Source organism: Penicillium cosmopolitanum, assembly GCF_028827165.1.
Source record: "Penicillium cosmopolitanum strain IBT 29677 chromosome Unknown utg000006l:49.0-5199605.0:1.0-5204138.0, whole genome shotgun sequence".
Classification (NCBI taxonomy): Eukaryota; Fungi; Ascomycota; class Eurotiomycetes; order Eurotiales; family Aspergillaceae; genus Penicillium; species Penicillium cosmopolitanum.
Window position 1 is genome coordinate 4503426 of NW_026622676.1, and position 15242 is coordinate 4518667.

At 51.1% G+C, this 15242-nt stretch overlaps 6 protein-coding genes across 6 annotated transcripts; 4 read left to right on the forward strand and 2 right to left on the reverse strand.

Annotated features, from left to right (window-relative positions):
• Positions 1-81: 81 nt before the first annotated feature.
• On the reverse strand, positions 82-2096 carry N7509_006210 (tRNA adenylyltransferase; the record flags this gene model as incomplete). Its single annotated transcript, XM_056630847.1, is given in 3 exon segments — positions 82-700; positions 712-955; positions 1034-2096. 3 exon segments carry the CDS (start codon positions 2094-2096, stop codon positions 82-84), a joined length of 1926 nt encoding a protein of 641 aa, XP_056490149.1.
• A 664-nt stretch (positions 2097-2760) lies between these two features.
• On the forward strand, positions 2761-5035 carry N7509_006211 (TRAPP III-specific subunit 85 family protein; the record flags this gene model as incomplete). Its single annotated transcript, XM_056630848.1, has 2 exons — positions 2761-3826; positions 3879-5035. The coding sequence occupies 2 exons, from the start codon at positions 2761-2763 to the stop codon at positions 5033-5035; spliced, it is 2223 nt and encodes a 740-aa protein (XP_056490150.1).
• Positions 5036-5552: 517 nt separating this feature from the next.
• N7509_006212 (putative vacuolar sorting protein SNF7 family protein) lies at positions 5553-7284 on the forward strand (the record flags this gene model as incomplete). Its single annotated transcript, XM_056630849.1, has 6 exons — positions 5553-5602; positions 5703-5991; positions 6057-6153; positions 6182-6279; positions 6350-6544; positions 6598-7284. 6 exons carry the CDS (start codon positions 5553-5555, stop codon positions 7282-7284), a joined length of 1416 nt encoding a protein of 471 aa, XP_056490151.1.
• Positions 7285-7344: 60 nt separating this feature from the next.
• Positions 7345-8701, reverse strand: rad18 (E3 ubiquitin-protein ligase RAD18; the record flags this gene model as incomplete). Its single annotated transcript, XM_056630850.1, has 3 exons — positions 7345-7924; positions 7979-8105; positions 8155-8701. The coding sequence occupies 3 exons, from the start codon at positions 8699-8701 to the stop codon at positions 7345-7347; spliced, it is 1254 nt and encodes a 417-aa protein (XP_056490152.1).
• Positions 8702-8898: 197 nt separating this feature from the next.
• N7509_006214 (uncharacterized protein) lies at positions 8899-10648 on the forward strand (the record flags this gene model as incomplete). The annotated part of the gene is made up of 8 exons (XM_056630851.1): positions 8899-8949; positions 9002-9057; positions 9119-9366; positions 9437-9615; positions 9683-9946; positions 10009-10216; positions 10270-10446; positions 10506-10648. The coding sequence occupies 8 exons, from the start codon at positions 8899-8901 to the stop codon at positions 10646-10648; spliced, it is 1326 nt and encodes a 441-aa protein (XP_056490153.1).
• Positions 10649-11105: 457 nt separating this feature from the next.
• N7509_006215 (glycoside hydrolase family 125 protein) lies at positions 11106-12827 on the forward strand (the record flags this gene model as incomplete). The annotated part of the gene is made up of 3 exons (XM_056630852.1): positions 11106-11233; positions 11288-12498; positions 12559-12827. The coding sequence occupies 3 exons, from the start codon at positions 11106-11108 to the stop codon at positions 12825-12827; spliced, it is 1608 nt and encodes a 535-aa protein (XP_056490154.1).
• Between the last annotated feature and the right edge of the window lie 2415 nt (positions 12828-15242).

Below are 15242 nucleotides of genomic sequence, written 5' to 3' on the forward strand. Positions count from 1 at the left end.
AGTGGAAGTGGAAGTGGAAGTAAAAGCGGAAGAGGTAAAATGGATTGAAGTTCCAAGGCGGTCCGGTCCGTCCAATCGTCGTCACAAGCCCAACTCTGCGCGGCGGTCGACAATCGCGTCCAGCGCTGCCGCTTTATCGCCCGCGGGGTGCAACAGCTGCCATTCCATCGCCAACGCCGTCGCTTTGCTCATCCATGGCCCTTTTGGTGGACTACCCAGGGTTTGCATGATCTCGGCTCCATTTACGATGGGCTTGAGTTCACATACGCTCTCTAAGTCACTATCTACAATATACGCAAGGAATTGGTTGTATTCCCGAACCACTGTTGAATGGTTAGTACGGTTGGGTCGATCTGGGGCGTTGATTGAGTGGCGGAGAGCACATCTCAATGTCTTCTCACCTTGGCTGAGATCTCTTCCCTGCATGACTTCTTGAAGGATGGCCAATACCATACACAACCTCCAATCCTTGCCCCAGCCTCGGATTCGCAGCCCGGTCTGCTGACGAATCTCGGCGGGCGTGCCACTGATTTCGTGTGCCAATAAGGAGTTCTTCCACTTGATAATATCGGCAAAGTTTAATGTCGCGTCGCGGAGAACGTTCAGATTTTTATTGTCGCAGCGGAGGCCGTCTCGGGCAATCTCAACGGGTCTAGTGGGAAGAGGCTTCCCCTTAGGACCGGGAGAGTTCGAATAGGGACTGATGTCCACGGAGCAAATGTTGCAATCATCCAGGCATAGTAAGCGCTGTCATCACGATGAATAAGGATCCCACGCAGGCGATCGATATCGGCTTCGAGAGCTCCAGGCTCTGGGTGTAAGATCTGCTGCAGAGAATTGTAGGCAAGAGACCAACTCGATGTATCCGCAACGGCCTGGTCGTGATGATTGGCAAAGATAGTCGAGTAAATTCCGATTCGATCAATAAATTGCAATGCGTGAAGAGGATGGGGCCCTGTAGGGTATTTTGACTGTCGTTAGAAGGGAAAGAAAGAAAAGGCAAAGAGACACACAGCTGTAGAGGTAGACTTACCGCGCAGCATCTTCTCCAACTCGGTTCCAACGCGTTCCTTGCTAATCTTCAGCTTCAATGCATCGCTAATATCCTTATTTCGCATAGCCTTCTCTGCTTCCTCGTCGATTGAGTACTCCAATCGACTGGCGAATCGGATTAATCGCAGTACCCGGAGAGGGTCGTCCTTGAATGTTTGATATGGCTCCAATGGTGTGCGTATGATCTTCTTCTTCATGTCTTCCAATCCTTGCTCCGTCAAGTCTTCTAAGCAGGATTCATTGAGGTTATAAAACATCGCATTGATCGTGGCATCTCGTCGCAAAGCATCTTCCACCGCCGTTCCGAACTCCATTTGTGGATTGCGACTGTCGTCCGTGTATGTCTCTTTGCGCAAGTTGACCAGATCAATATCCAGCCCGAAAATTTTGGTTGTCACCGTCTCCAGGTGCTTTGACTTTTCGGGGTTGGCATCGATCTTGTGGATACTGACAATGGCATCATGGATTTCACCATTGGGCAATCCCTTTTTGTATTTTTCAAGATTCTCAGGGATATCCAGATATTCCTTCAGGGCATTTCCGAACTGGTGACCCGTCATACTGCTAATCCCCACGTCGATGTCATGGCTGCCGACCCCAAGCAGTTTGTCTCGAACCCAACCGCCTGTGAATCGCAACACGGTTTCGGGGTATCTTGGCTCATTGCTGCCTTCTTCCACAATTCCATTTTGCTGGATGTACTGCGCAACGTCTAGGAGGAGGGTTCGGAGGGTGCTTTCGATCGGAGTGAGCTCAATGGTGGGGTGGATGTGGGTTGGTGCCATTTCTTCGCGCAAGGCACCCCGCGTGAAGGGGGAGGTCGATATGCGTCGTCTCTTGCTCGCTGGCTCGGGAGAATGGGATTCAGATTCGCGGCCACGCATGAGAGGGTGGTAGCTAGCTGCGCAAGCCTGTAGGAGGGGGTTGGAGAAGCTGCGCGGGCGTGTTGGTAGAGCTGCGGTGCGGAAGTGGAGAGGTGGAGCGTGAATGAAAGACAAGCGAGAGATCTCAAAGACAGATCCCAGCAGGCGCAGTCGGGTCATTGACTTCCGGCGTCCATGGAGATGTGTATAGAGTCAAGGTCGAGTAGTGTAGAGTCATAGAAAACTTGACTTCAAGATTGACTCACACCGTGACTGCTGATCGATAAGCTGCGGCCTCACGTGGTTGCGTCACCACCAAGCTGAACTTGAATGCGCCCGCAATTACAGTATATAAACTTGAGTAAAAATCAATTTCTGTTGAGTATACAACTGTATAGAAAATTAAATGATAACTAACCAGTTTCAAACTGTCTCTTCAAAGTCAGTATTTTTTTTCTATTAAGGGCGTATTGCGGGACTCCACTCTCCAACTCCAACCGCATCGATTGGGTTGAGGGAGGGACTCATCACTTCCGTGCCGCAGGGCGATTGCTTTGTATCTACCAGCCATATCAACCCTGCCCAAACCCAAACCCTCCTCATTTACCCTCGTCAGAGCCACCCGCAGCCACTGCAGTCCAAGCGCTTTGTCCAACTTTGCCTTCCTTCACGCCATACCCTGACCCATCTAACTAGCCTGACCTGATCGGCCCCGAACCCGACCTTATCCTGTTGTCACCCACCCAGACCGTCCACCGTCCCTTCACATCAAAACGCAGTCCATGGGGGGCCTGCCAATTCTTGAACACTTAGAATTTAGGTTCTTGAAGAATACTCGGTGTCCATGACATCGCCCGGTGATGGTACCCCGGTGAAACCTCCGCCGTCCTTCTCGCCCGGCGTTGCGCGAAACGCGTCCAAATCACGATACCCGGATGAAAGCGAGGCCACTGCCTCTTTGGACGCCGAGTTGGCAGACGCTCGTACGGGGTCATCGCCGACCTCGCCCCTGCCTACAGCAACCGCCGAATTACCGATCCGATCCTCATCACCCCAATCTCGCTCCGGTCGATCCTCCACCCCGCAATTAGCCCGGTCTTCAATCGGCTCACCCTTCGATGGACGCTCCGACGGCTCAGAGGATATCAGGTCGTTGATCATCCGCGCTTTTTCTCCTACTGTCGCTGTTCATGCCTCCGAGGACACCGATGCGCTGGTGAGGAATAAGGGGTTTAAAGGGGGCTTCTGGGACTTGGTGCGGCCCTTTGGCGAGACAATACCGGGGAAGGTGGTCATTCGGGATAGTATCGGATCAAGTCGTGCTTGGGAAGACTATGGGGTACGCTTCGTGAACATCAAAGGTCTCGGCGCGGCCAATGCTGCTCGCGACTCGCCCTTGGCGCAGATGGAGGAGGTTCTGGAGAAACAGTTGAATTCAGGAGAAGATACACTGGGAGGTGCCATCTCTGGGAAAGACGTCTTGGGCATCCCAGCTACGACACCGCTGTCCAAACTTTTCCTCCGCCAACTTCTGTCGTCTACGTCCGCGACCCCTCACGAAACATTCGGTCATCCCGTCGCCAGCGTCATCGCGATCAGCTCCCGGAATACCGCACCCCTGGAGACACTTCGGCAGCTTTATGCGGAGAGCAATACTGGGGAAAAGCGGCTGCCGGATTGGATTCAGCAGGACTATCTTCGGTATTACGTTTTGATTCATGATGAAGAACGGGATGATATCGCGGAATCTACCAAATTATATGATCAGATGAAGAGGCATTTCGGATTACACTGTCATCTTTTGAGGCTGCGGAGCAGTCAATGTGTGGTTACGGATGATGACAGTACACAAGTACCCCCGTGCGAGTGGTTATCTCCGCAGGAGCACTTGTTGGGGGTTGGAGAAGCAGGTAAGTACCACTCCTGGTCTCTTTATGTAACTTTACACTAATGCTCTGCTAGAAACGCTTGTGGACTTGGGTACAGATGGCACCCCCTACCTTTTCGACTCCGACGCCACCGCCATCAAGACCTTCATTCGGGAGCTCATGGTGCAATCAGTAATCCCATTCATGGAGAACAGAGTCGCCGTTTGGAATGACCAAGTTGCATCCCGAAGGCGCGGCATCAGCGGCCGACTTGCAGCAGTGTCACGTCGATGGCCCTTCGGCTCCAGTTCACGTTCCGGTATTGGGTCATCTGGCGGGAATAGTGGGAACTATGATACAACACAGAACTTCTACGCGCCAGAATCTCCCGAGGCTACTCTGCGAAAGATGGCCGATTTTGCATTTATGCTTCGCGATTGGAAACTCGCAGCGTCAACGTACGACATGATTCGCTCGGACTTTGGCAACGACAAGGCTTGGAAATACCACGCCGGCGCTCACGAGATGTGTGCTGTGAGTATGCTCTTGAACCCACTGGCGATGTCGGCCAAAATCAAACTAGAAAGCGTTGATCAAATGTTTGAGACGGCTTGTTACTCTTACCTCACGCGATGCTCTGACGCACCCCACGCCCTTCGTTCTCTTACGTTGGCCGTTGAACTCCTGAAATCCCGGGGCGGATCTGCCATCGAAACTGCCGCCAGGTGGGCCATGCGGGTCATGGACTTTGGCTTAGTTGAGTCGATCGGTCAAATCCTTTTTATGGAACGGGTGGCTGCATGCTATGCCTCCAAGACCACTGTGACAGGCGCGAAGTGGGGTGCTCGACGACGCAAAGCCGGCATGTGGAGTATTCTTGCTGCCGACCAGTGGTTGAAGGCAGGAAAGCCTTCGTTAGCATCAGCTTGTCTTGAAGAGGCGGAACGTCTATATGCCGATGTATTAGAGGCTGATGGAGCCTTCCCCATGCCGGAGATGCAGACTTTCGTTGATAACTTGCGACATGCCGTGAAGGTGGAATACCTCGAGGCTAGAGGTTTCGATGCCCGAGACGAATCACCGATTGAGGATCCCATTGGTACGGAAGAGATTAGCGAGAAACTTGATAAGCGCAGTCATCGTCGCTCGTTGATCGGGCTTCCAGCGCAGCTGGATGCGGGCAATCTCAAGCTGAGCCCGGGGCCCGGAACTCTGGAGGAGGCGCCCAATGATGACTTTGAACGAGCCTAGGCATGATATTAATATCCAATCATAGCATATAAGAATAGATCAGCTTCATTGTGTCAATTTCATCTGTGCATACCTTGGACCTGCATATTGCTTTAGTAATAGTTACTACTAGGTGATAGAGTTGGAACATGTCACGGTATAACCACGCTTTCTACATCATTCTTCGTCACTTGAAATTTACCAGATATCAATTGCCTAGGCTAAACTCGCATGAGTATCATGAATGGATGCCATTTTATAACCATAGCCAGAAGTTCTAATACTATTCCCAATAACAGATGCCCTAGTATGGTTGCTAAGGTAAGGTAGCCCCGGTTGAATCACATGGCTTATCGATAAAGCTGCGGACCCGTGGGCTGCTTTGGGGTCCACCGGTAGTTGTTGTGATCTCCGACTCTCTCTCTTTCTTCCCCACCACAACCCCAACAAAGAATCTGGGCCTCGGAGCGCTCAACCTATTACGCACCAGATACCTCCCCTCCTTGCTGAACTATCTGGAAGTGCAGATACCAGCAGCATGAGCGAGCTCCTCGACTACATCCTCAAGAACGAGGATGCATTCAGAAGGTACTCGGCATCCCAAAACTCACCTAGCAACGCAAACACAAAGCAAACCAACATCCTGGCTGTTGTATGAAAGGCTAACAACAACCATCCTTCGCCCCAGAAACCGCCTCCCTTCCCTCTACTCAGACTTCGCCCTCCAAAAGAAGACAAACCCCGATGGCTACGCCATTAACGTTGCTGCATGGGAACAAGCCCTGAACAACGCCGCAAAGCGCGGCCACACTTCATCCCGCGGTGTGCGCGTGCGCTCGGGGTCTACAAGCTCCCAGAATAATAGCGCTACTCGGCGCAAGAAGACCGATCACCTCATTCTCCGCACCGACGAGTCGCTTTTGCGGGACTTGGAGCTGTCAGACCTCGGCAGGCCCGTGGCACTGGGTGCTGTCTTTGTACGTCCTTGGGTCCAGTATTTTCTTTGACTAGGGAAACTGTGCTGATTCTAGGCATTTTACAGAATGAGGCGATGCAGAAGAGGAATATGGTGCCGCTGCCGATTTACAAGACAGACGCCGGGTGTTTAAAGAAGAGCCAATGGCGTATTATTGATCCCAGTGCTTTGAGTCCTTGGAATGTTATGAGTTGGGGGGGTTCGTCAGTTGAAGGGGGCTGTGATTGGCTCGGATGAATCCTCACCTAAATTGCAGGTCCAGGAGTTGGTGCTGGTTGAGAATCTTAAGGTGAGATTTCCCTCTATCGTCAGTGGACTACTGCCGGTTACTCTTCTAATCACTGTCATGGTATTATCAGGAAGCCGCAGACTTGGTTATCAAAAGGGCTACCGGGTACAAGCCATCTAAACTTGATCTTATATATTCGAAAGAAAGCTTCGTCGAGCGATTCTCAGACGTATTGCACGATGCGACAGAAGTCTCAGATGCAGATTTTGATATTCTTCTAGTATATTTGTCTCGCGACTATGGCGTGATATCATATGATGGGAAGGTAGGTGGAAGCTATATACAGTGGGTCTAAAGATTATTTGCTGATAATCGCAGACGATTAAATTCAAGTCCGCAGGCGACTCGACAGACATCACTCAGCAAGATTCGACCATCGCTTCAATCAAGACACTTGTCTCGACGATAACGAGACAAGTCGAGGGCCTCGAAGAAAAAATTGCCGACTTAACAGCCTCCGCAAAGACGGCCCTCAATAATAAGAATCGCATCACGGCTCTTTCCGCTCTCAAGTCCAAGAAGTTGGTCGAACACAACCTGCAGCAACGCCTCAATACACTTGCGCAGCTCGAGGAAGTATATTCCAAAATCGAGCAAGCTGCTGGACAGCTGGAGATCGTCCAGGTCATGGAGGCAAGCACAGGTGTTCTTCGTGGTCTGCATGCACAGATCGGTGGCGCAGAGAGAGTGGAGGATGTCGTTGAGGAATTGCGCCAGGAGATGGCGAAGGTGGATGAGGTTGGCAGTATTATGAACGAGGCCGCACCAGTAATAGACGAGGGCGAAATCGACGACGAGCTGGAGGCAATGGAGCAGAGCGGCCGCGAGGCCAAGGAGGAGATCGAAGCGGAGGAGACGCGGAGAAAGTTGGCCGAGTTGGACAGCCCGAAGGAGGCATCGGGCGAGGTGTCTCGTCAAAGGCAAGCGGACAAAGATACAGAAGCCCAGCTGACCAACAGGCTTTCAAACCTGTCGGTCGAGGAACGCCCGATGGAAGCAAAATAAGGCAGTTATCCAAGCACCGGATTCCCATGCCGGTAGTCTGTCTTGGATTATGCCTGCTACTCAGCCCGACGGATCGAACGAACGAGGCTCAATGTTTTGATTGCTTTCTACGGGAATACCGTTGTCAGGTGGAGCTTCCACGGGTGCAACAGGTGCGGCGGAGCCTGTTGATGATTCACCTGTGGATTTCTCAGACGCCCCAGGTATCGTGGATCGCACTTGAGTATCGCTCTTTATGCGAGCGTTTGCGATCAGACGCTTGAAGTCAGTGTCGTGGCTTGCGGACCAACCGGCTGCATCAAAGTCCTTACGCATAACAGCACTGTTCGTTGCAAATGGCGATGGACCTGCTGCGTGTCCACCTTGAGTCCGCTCCCATATGTCCAACTCTTGCAACAAGGCTCTTTTGGTTTTTGGAATCCTGGAGTCACAATTGGAGTTCCATAGATTCATCCATTCAGTGTGTCGCCGTTGAAGCAACGGCCTTGGCCCCCAATCAGGAATTCCTAGCTCTCTCAATTTCTTCCGTAGTAAATTATCCTTCAGTAAGGAGTAATTCATAGCGGGTATTCTTTCGGGGGCATTGCCGGGTGAGCTCTGGAGGCGATTCGGTTGAGGCTGTAGGGAGCTATGCGCGACACTCAATACTCAATTAGCGTCAATACCTGGGCGCAAGCCGATACTCGATACATACCTGAAAGCGGAAGGTTTGGACGGTGGTGGAGGCGCAGGTGTTATTCCTTGACAGGTATCGAGGTGAGAGAATACTGCGTGGGCTTTCATCTTGCGCTGGCAGATCGGACACGCGACCATACCGTCATCTGCAGCAATGTGAGATTGGTTCAAATGCGCGAGGAAAAGGGAACGAACCAGGAACGTATTCTTCCTCTCCTTCGTCTTGACTATCTTCAATCACTTCGATTGTCTCCTGAGCCACCGGCACTGGCTCAGTGTTTGGTGCATCGTTCTTGATCCGTTGTGACCTTGTCCGGGCGCGACGTGGGCTGGCTTGCACCACTGTGACCTCCTCCCTCACATCCACGCGATCGACCTTTCTCTTTTTGGGTGAAGGTTCACGTATCGTAGAGTCCCCGTCCTTTAGACGCGCTGCTTCCTTTCTTGCGAGGTCAAGGACACTTTGTCGTGCATTTTGAAAGGTCTCGACGAACTCTTGAACCGCCCAGTTGCGACGCAGCTTCAATTCCTGATCCGAGCTCCGACAAACTGGACACTTCCCTTCAGTGCTGAGACATCGACGAATGCAAAGTGAGCAGAAGGTGTGCGAGCAGGAAGTGATAACCGGGTTGTTAAAGAAGTCCTTGCAGACTTGACATCGCAGTGAGGACTCGAGAGGTGCGAGAAGGGAAAGCGGGGTCTCTAGCCAGTCCGTAGAATCGGGCACATCAAAGGAGTCCATCTAGGGAATATCAGGGGCCTGCCTACCGGACAGTCCAATAGCGCCGGTCTGCAAGATATCAATATCAAATGTCGCGAAGTGAACGATGCGTCTCGCAAGGCGGAGTGGGCGCGCCAAGACCCGCTGACTGATACGCGTAAAGTGGTGGGCACGCGTCAAGCAACGCAACTTAGAGAGCTTCCGAGCTTCAAAGCACCATGGACTACAAAATGTATCTCGCAGAGAATGTCCTCAATGAGAGGCGCACGGTATGGTTGCAGCTTTGGAAAGTTCTTATAGTCCACTGCTCATTGTCTTCAGGTCACTTACCGCGCTCTGAGCCGCGCCTTGAAAGTTCACGCCACCAAGGCCAAACAGTACTGCCCTCGCTTTTGTCCGCTTGATGAAAGAAAACCCAAGCTGATTTTTCGGATCTAGAATGCTCTATGACTTCCATCGCAATGAAAATGCAAAGAAACCCCAAAGTGTCCACGCAACATACGTCATATCCGGATTCCAGAAGCCACCGGCAGCAGAGACCCCCGTAACGAATGGCCATGCGAAGGATGAGGACGAGGTCATGCAGAGCAGTCCCTATCTGCCCAGCTCGATGCCGAATCAAGACGCCTCCTTTGAGTCGCCGCGTGTGATGTCCATTATCATTGCCCGGGAGGAAGATTTGGAGGGTACGTTGGGCACCACAATCACCGCTGATGGCCGAGGAACTCTTGTGTTGACACTTGGAACTGTACGCAGACGCGAAATCAACCTTCCACTCCATCTCGACAATCCATGTGTACAGCCTTCAACCTACTGTACTTCAAGATCTCAATACATTGACAGATGTGTGCCGGGAAATTGCGACGGCACATGCGCAGGACGATCCTTTGGAATGTGGTGGACAATGGGGCATGATTCAGAATCGCAATGTTAAGGTCCGTCTGAGCTTCAAAGAATCTTTCAAAGACTTCATGGACGCCATGTTAATGATTACTGGTGTAGCGACGGACTGGAGCGCGCCCTCCTCCCCCAGCCGCGAAGTCCAAGTCCGAACCGATGGCCCCAAAAGCTAAGGCTGAACCGGCAGTCCCAACAAAGCGGCCCTTACAGAAGGAAGAGTCAACGCCCCAGCCAACTTCCGAAAGCGAATCTCAATCATCATCGAAACCTGCTGCAAAGACGGCGCCTAAGCGCGAGAAGAGTAATCTTTTCAGTTCGTTCGCTAAGGCTAAACCTAAACAAAAAACATCGACTCCCGCACAATCAGTTAGTATCCCTCTCAGCCCCATCGAATTGTTTTTCTCCTGTTAACTTTTGCTTTAATCTAGACGGATCCAAGCCAGGATGGTCAGTTCTACCGCGACTACGAATCGTACGCTAGCTCACATATCACAGTTGTATTGGATGATGCCTCCGAGGAAGAACAGGAGGAGCTTTTCCCAGAGTCCGGCGATAAGTCGGCACCTGCTAACCGCGAGAGCAAGAAGGACCGCGAGGATAAGCTCAAGCAGATGATGGAGGATGAGGATACCGATGGTATGTTGCCGAGCTTCTGTGAGGCCAGTCACAAATTACTCATAGAAATATAGATGAAGAAATGCCGGATGCCGACGAGGAGCCTGAACGAGAACCGACACCTGTCGAGCAACCCCCCCCCCCCAAACCCGCCGAGCTCAAGGAAGAAGTCACCGTACAAGGTGGGCGCCGCCGTGGAAAGCGACAAGTCATGAAGAAGCGGACGGTGAAGGATGAAGAGGGGTACCTTGGTAAGTACAAATATCATCATCTAAGCCCTGGTCCAGCCACCATCCTTACCTTTGCACAGTCACCCGAGAGGAACCTTCATGGGAGTCATTCTCCGAAGATGAGCCAGCACCGCCTAAGAAGAAGCCGGCTGTCAACGTACCCAAGGGCAAAGGCCCGAAGGCTGGACAGGGGAACATCATGTCGTTCTTCGGAAAAAAGTAATCGATCGCATAGGCACGGAGTATAGGAAGTTAGCCACGAATGGAAGTTCGCTCAGCATTGACCCGGTGATGAAGTTGGCACGGAGTCTACATAGTTGTGGTCGTAGTAACTAAGTACTCTTGTACTCTTGTATGGTGTATTTTGTAGATTCAATCAAAACACCGCCGATCGCTTCTCCGCATTTGTGGGGACGTGGTGCAACCGTCCCTCTCGTCCCCTGGACGATGTCACCTCGCGCCCACAATTTCCCCGAGATCAATAACATCGAAAGAGCAATGCGGGATCGAGCGTATGTACTGCAGCTACCCTGGGCTCGGCAATCGAAACGAAATGAAGTGGAGGAATGCGTGACCCAGCCTGGTTGTGATCGACACCAAGCTATGTCTCCCCTCTTATTTACCCCCAACCCCCAATCCCGCCTTGTCGGGCTTTGTTCATTCATCTCACCTCGCCTGTCATGACCCTCTCTACGTTGCTTGTTGGTGCGCTCCTGGCCTCTCAAGCTAGTGCGATTCCTGGACGTGACAATCCTGCGATCCTTAAACGAGCATGCCCCGACTACACCTCGTACGCTTCGACGCCGCAGTATGTACCCCACTTATAGCTAAGATCGCAAATAGTCAGACTAACCTCTCACAGTGGCCCTTATAGCGACGGTCCTTTGAAATTGCCTTTCCAGCGACCCGCTGAGGCATGTCGTACATTCAGCTCCCCCTCCGTCGAGAAGGTTATTGATGATATGACCTCGCGCCTGGTCGACAAAGACCTTGCGCAACTTTTCCGGAACGCCTTTCCGAATACCCTCGATACCACAATCAAATGGCATGTCAATGGATCCAGCTCAGCAACTTCGAAGCGTCGCGTCAGGCGCGATGGTGCGGACTGGAGCGGTGTACAGACGTTTATTGTGACAGGCGATATCAATGCGGAGTGGTTGCGTGATTCCACCAATCAACTGACCAACTACCAGAAGCTGGCCAGCGATGACAAGAGTCTCTACACTCTGATTCTCGGTGCTATCAACACTCAGGCTGAGTTTGTCATTCAATCGCCTTACTGCAATGCCTTCCAGCCGCCCTCTATTAGCGGCGTGAAGCCCGAGAACAGCACCCAGCAGGATACTGTACACCCCACATACTCCAAGAATTTTGTATTCGAGTGCAAATATGAGCTCGACTCCCTCGCTCACTTCTTGCTGCTGGGAACCGAGTTCCATGAGAATACCGGTTCTACCGAGTTCCTGACCGATCGCTGGTTCATGGCGCTCAAGACCGTTCTTCGTGTCATCGATGAGCAGTCAAAGCCTACTTTCAACTCCAAGAACCAGTTTGTCTCCAACCAATATACCTTCCAGCGCGAGACAAACATTGGAACCGAGACCCTCAACCTGCAAGGTGTTGGCAACCCCCTCAACGATGGAACTGGCCTTATCCGAAGTGCATTCCGCCCAAGTGACGACGCCACTATCCTGGGCTATTTCATTCCGCCCAATGCCATGATGTCTGTTCAGCTGCAAAAGATCTCTAAGATTGTTAAGAAGGCCGGAGGTCATGATGACCTGGCCGATGAGTTGGAGCAGCGCGGCAATAAGCTTGCTGAGGCCGTTAAGGAACACGGAATTGTGAGCCACGGCAAGTACGGTGATGTATATGCTTTTGAGGTCGATGGCTATGGCTCGCGTATTCTCATGGATGACGCCAACATTCCTTCCCTGTTGTCTCTGCCTTATCTCGGCTTCGTCGACAAGAGCGACAAGGTCTACCAGAATACTCGCAAGATGATCACTGACAAGGCCGGTAACCCTTACTACCTGGAAGGTCCTGCTTTCCACGGCATTGGTGGTCCCCACAGTAAGCTTTCACGACACAGCACCCTACTCCTCAAGTTGCTAGCTAATTCATTGATCGCAGTTGGTCTCGAGAACGCCTGGCCCATGTCTCTGCTCATGCAAGCTCAGACCTCCGACAACGATACCGAGATCATGGAGTCCATCAACCTCGTCCGTGACTCGAGTCTCCTTGGCCTCGTGCACGAGTCGATCAACGTCACCAACATCAAGACGTATACCCGCCCATGGTTCTCCTGGGCTAACTCGGTTTTCGCCCAGACGCTTCTGAAGGTCGCTGCTGAGCGACCGCATTTGATCTTTGGGGAGGATGCTGAGCCTTATAATATCTAGTAGTACACAATCCACCTTTTCTTAAGGCCTGGCGTTTACCAAGAAGTTTTCACAGAGGGCTACGGTTTACTGGACCTATCCATAGCAAATACCTTTTACGAGTCGAGAACAAATTATTTTCTTAATGGCTTTCATTCAACATAAAATGTTAAACATGGCACGGGACATTTCTTTTCAAAACTTGAAGTTCCCCGCTTATCCACCTGGGCGCCTCTCCCGAGGTCCCTTTCAGCTCTGTAGTAATGTGCCATTCTCTTTAATATTCCACTTTCAATCCTTTTCCCGGAAAATAATTAGCCCCGCCTAACGACTTTCAAGTTGCACACTGCTGGCATGCTCTGTGAGATATTCCATTCTATTTCTATTCAATTTAGGGTTTTATCTTGAACTTGATGCAGCCTAAACTATAGATCGCAATGGCTTTGCGCGCATTCCCCGTCCAAATTTCACGCCTGACCCATAGCGAGAACAAAGGAGAGACAGGGTAGGTAGAAAGAAATGAAGTTGAAGAATGGTCTATCATCAAATAGAATGAATCGGGTACTAGTAATCCAGTGTTCAGTTATCGACTAGGATCGGCGGTCTGGCGCATGATATGGAGCGGAAGCTGCAGTAGCCTAGGTGAATTCTGGGTAGTAGGCAACCACTCACAACACAACACGCGATTCAGAGTCTTCCTTGCACGGACCCAATTTCATTTTTTGTTCTCGGACTGCACACCACGAGACGGGATTTGGTCTGATTCTTGTCAGGACCCATTTTAGTGGTCTCCACACTTTTGCTTTTTTGCTACGCCGCGAGCTAAGGTAGGTTACTGTTACGGCAAACTCGCCAGTCAAGGGCGAGTTCCGACGACAGAATCAGTTACTACTCGTAGTACCTAGGTATGAGTATATAAAGCCCTTGGGCCCAATTCATAGTTCATTCTATTCAATCACTGGGGCTTAGTCTCAACTTTCTTCCCTTTGAAAGACAATCAATAATTGCTAGCTATTTCACTCGCATTCTGTGCATATTACTCTGGCACTTGAACACCGTACCTGACATGGCGTCATCTTTCACCTCGTACTCAGTGGGACTGCCAGTGGACCTCGGGGCAAGCAGCGATCTCGATCTCGATCTCGATCTAGATCCAGATCCAGATCATCTGCTAGTATCCTTCGAAGACCCCACTCACCATGAAGTCCAACCTCCTTCAAAGAATCAGTACCTTACCGATCATTTCGATGGGGGTTTCCAAGGGCATTCTTTGCCTACTGGTGGGATGAACGAGGTATCCCTGGCGTGCACCTGCCGCAATACCAACGCTACCATACGGAGAATCAATAACAACAATCACACTACGAGTCGTCAATCAGGGCATCGCAAGTCCCTACTGCCTACTACCGTCCCACAAATGAACGCTTCTCACGAAAATCCACCCTACCTTCGGCCTAGTGCTGGTATTGGATACTCGACAGGGATTCTCTCACGCACGCCTCCGTCAACACTGGTTTCAAATCCAAGCCACTCCTATCAGTGTGGTGATTCCTACCAACCTGGATCAGGTTATATGTGAGATTTGGCGCTGCCCCCTCCAGGGTTACACGGCTCCAGCTAACTCCCCCTAGTGATCCCCAACTTGATCAGCCTCGCCTGTTCCAGTGTAAATGGGAAGGCTGTCCATATCGCGGAAACTTCACCAAGCTCCCGACCCTGTGGCGCCACATACAATCCACACATATCTCCCCCAACGAGTATAATTGCACTGAATGTGGAAAGACCTTTGGTCTTGGTCGAGGCGATAAATTAAAAGTTCACATGAAGGTTGCCCATTCAAGGCTAGCTAGGGACGGAAAAGACAACCGCTTTTATCCATTCTAAAGCCGAATGATTGCTTTTGTTCCTTTGGATCTTTTCTTTCCTTTGTTATCCTTGGTTTGGTCTCAGTTATTGCCCCTCGTTAACTTTTTTTTTTTGAAGTGATTCTATTTTCGGCGCCTGCTGTTAGATTGTCTTGCTCATAATTATTATCACCGTTTCATCAATCTCCATGTGCTGTTGCATCTTTCCAGGAAGGGTCTTCTTTCTGATAGAAAGCATAGGTTCTGCAGAAGAGTTTACGCCACAACCTTTTGTGTGGAGTTCCCAAGAGTTGACAATGCTCATCCATCAGTAAAAAGGCCACTTCAAACGGGAAGACGTTAATTTTCCGAATCGCAGTTTAAACAGGCGCTAACTTAGGACGGAAAGTGGGCCAATTGGGATACTACTACTAGTATGTAGTATGGTTCCATTTACGGCCCGCCTTCCATGCGGGCGGTTCGGCCCCTGGTTCGGAGCGGGAAGTAAAGCTTGAAACGATCCACTCGGCATACCTTGTACTCTGTACAATAGAAGCAAGTCTTAACCCCCGATGAGATGCCTATCAAGGTA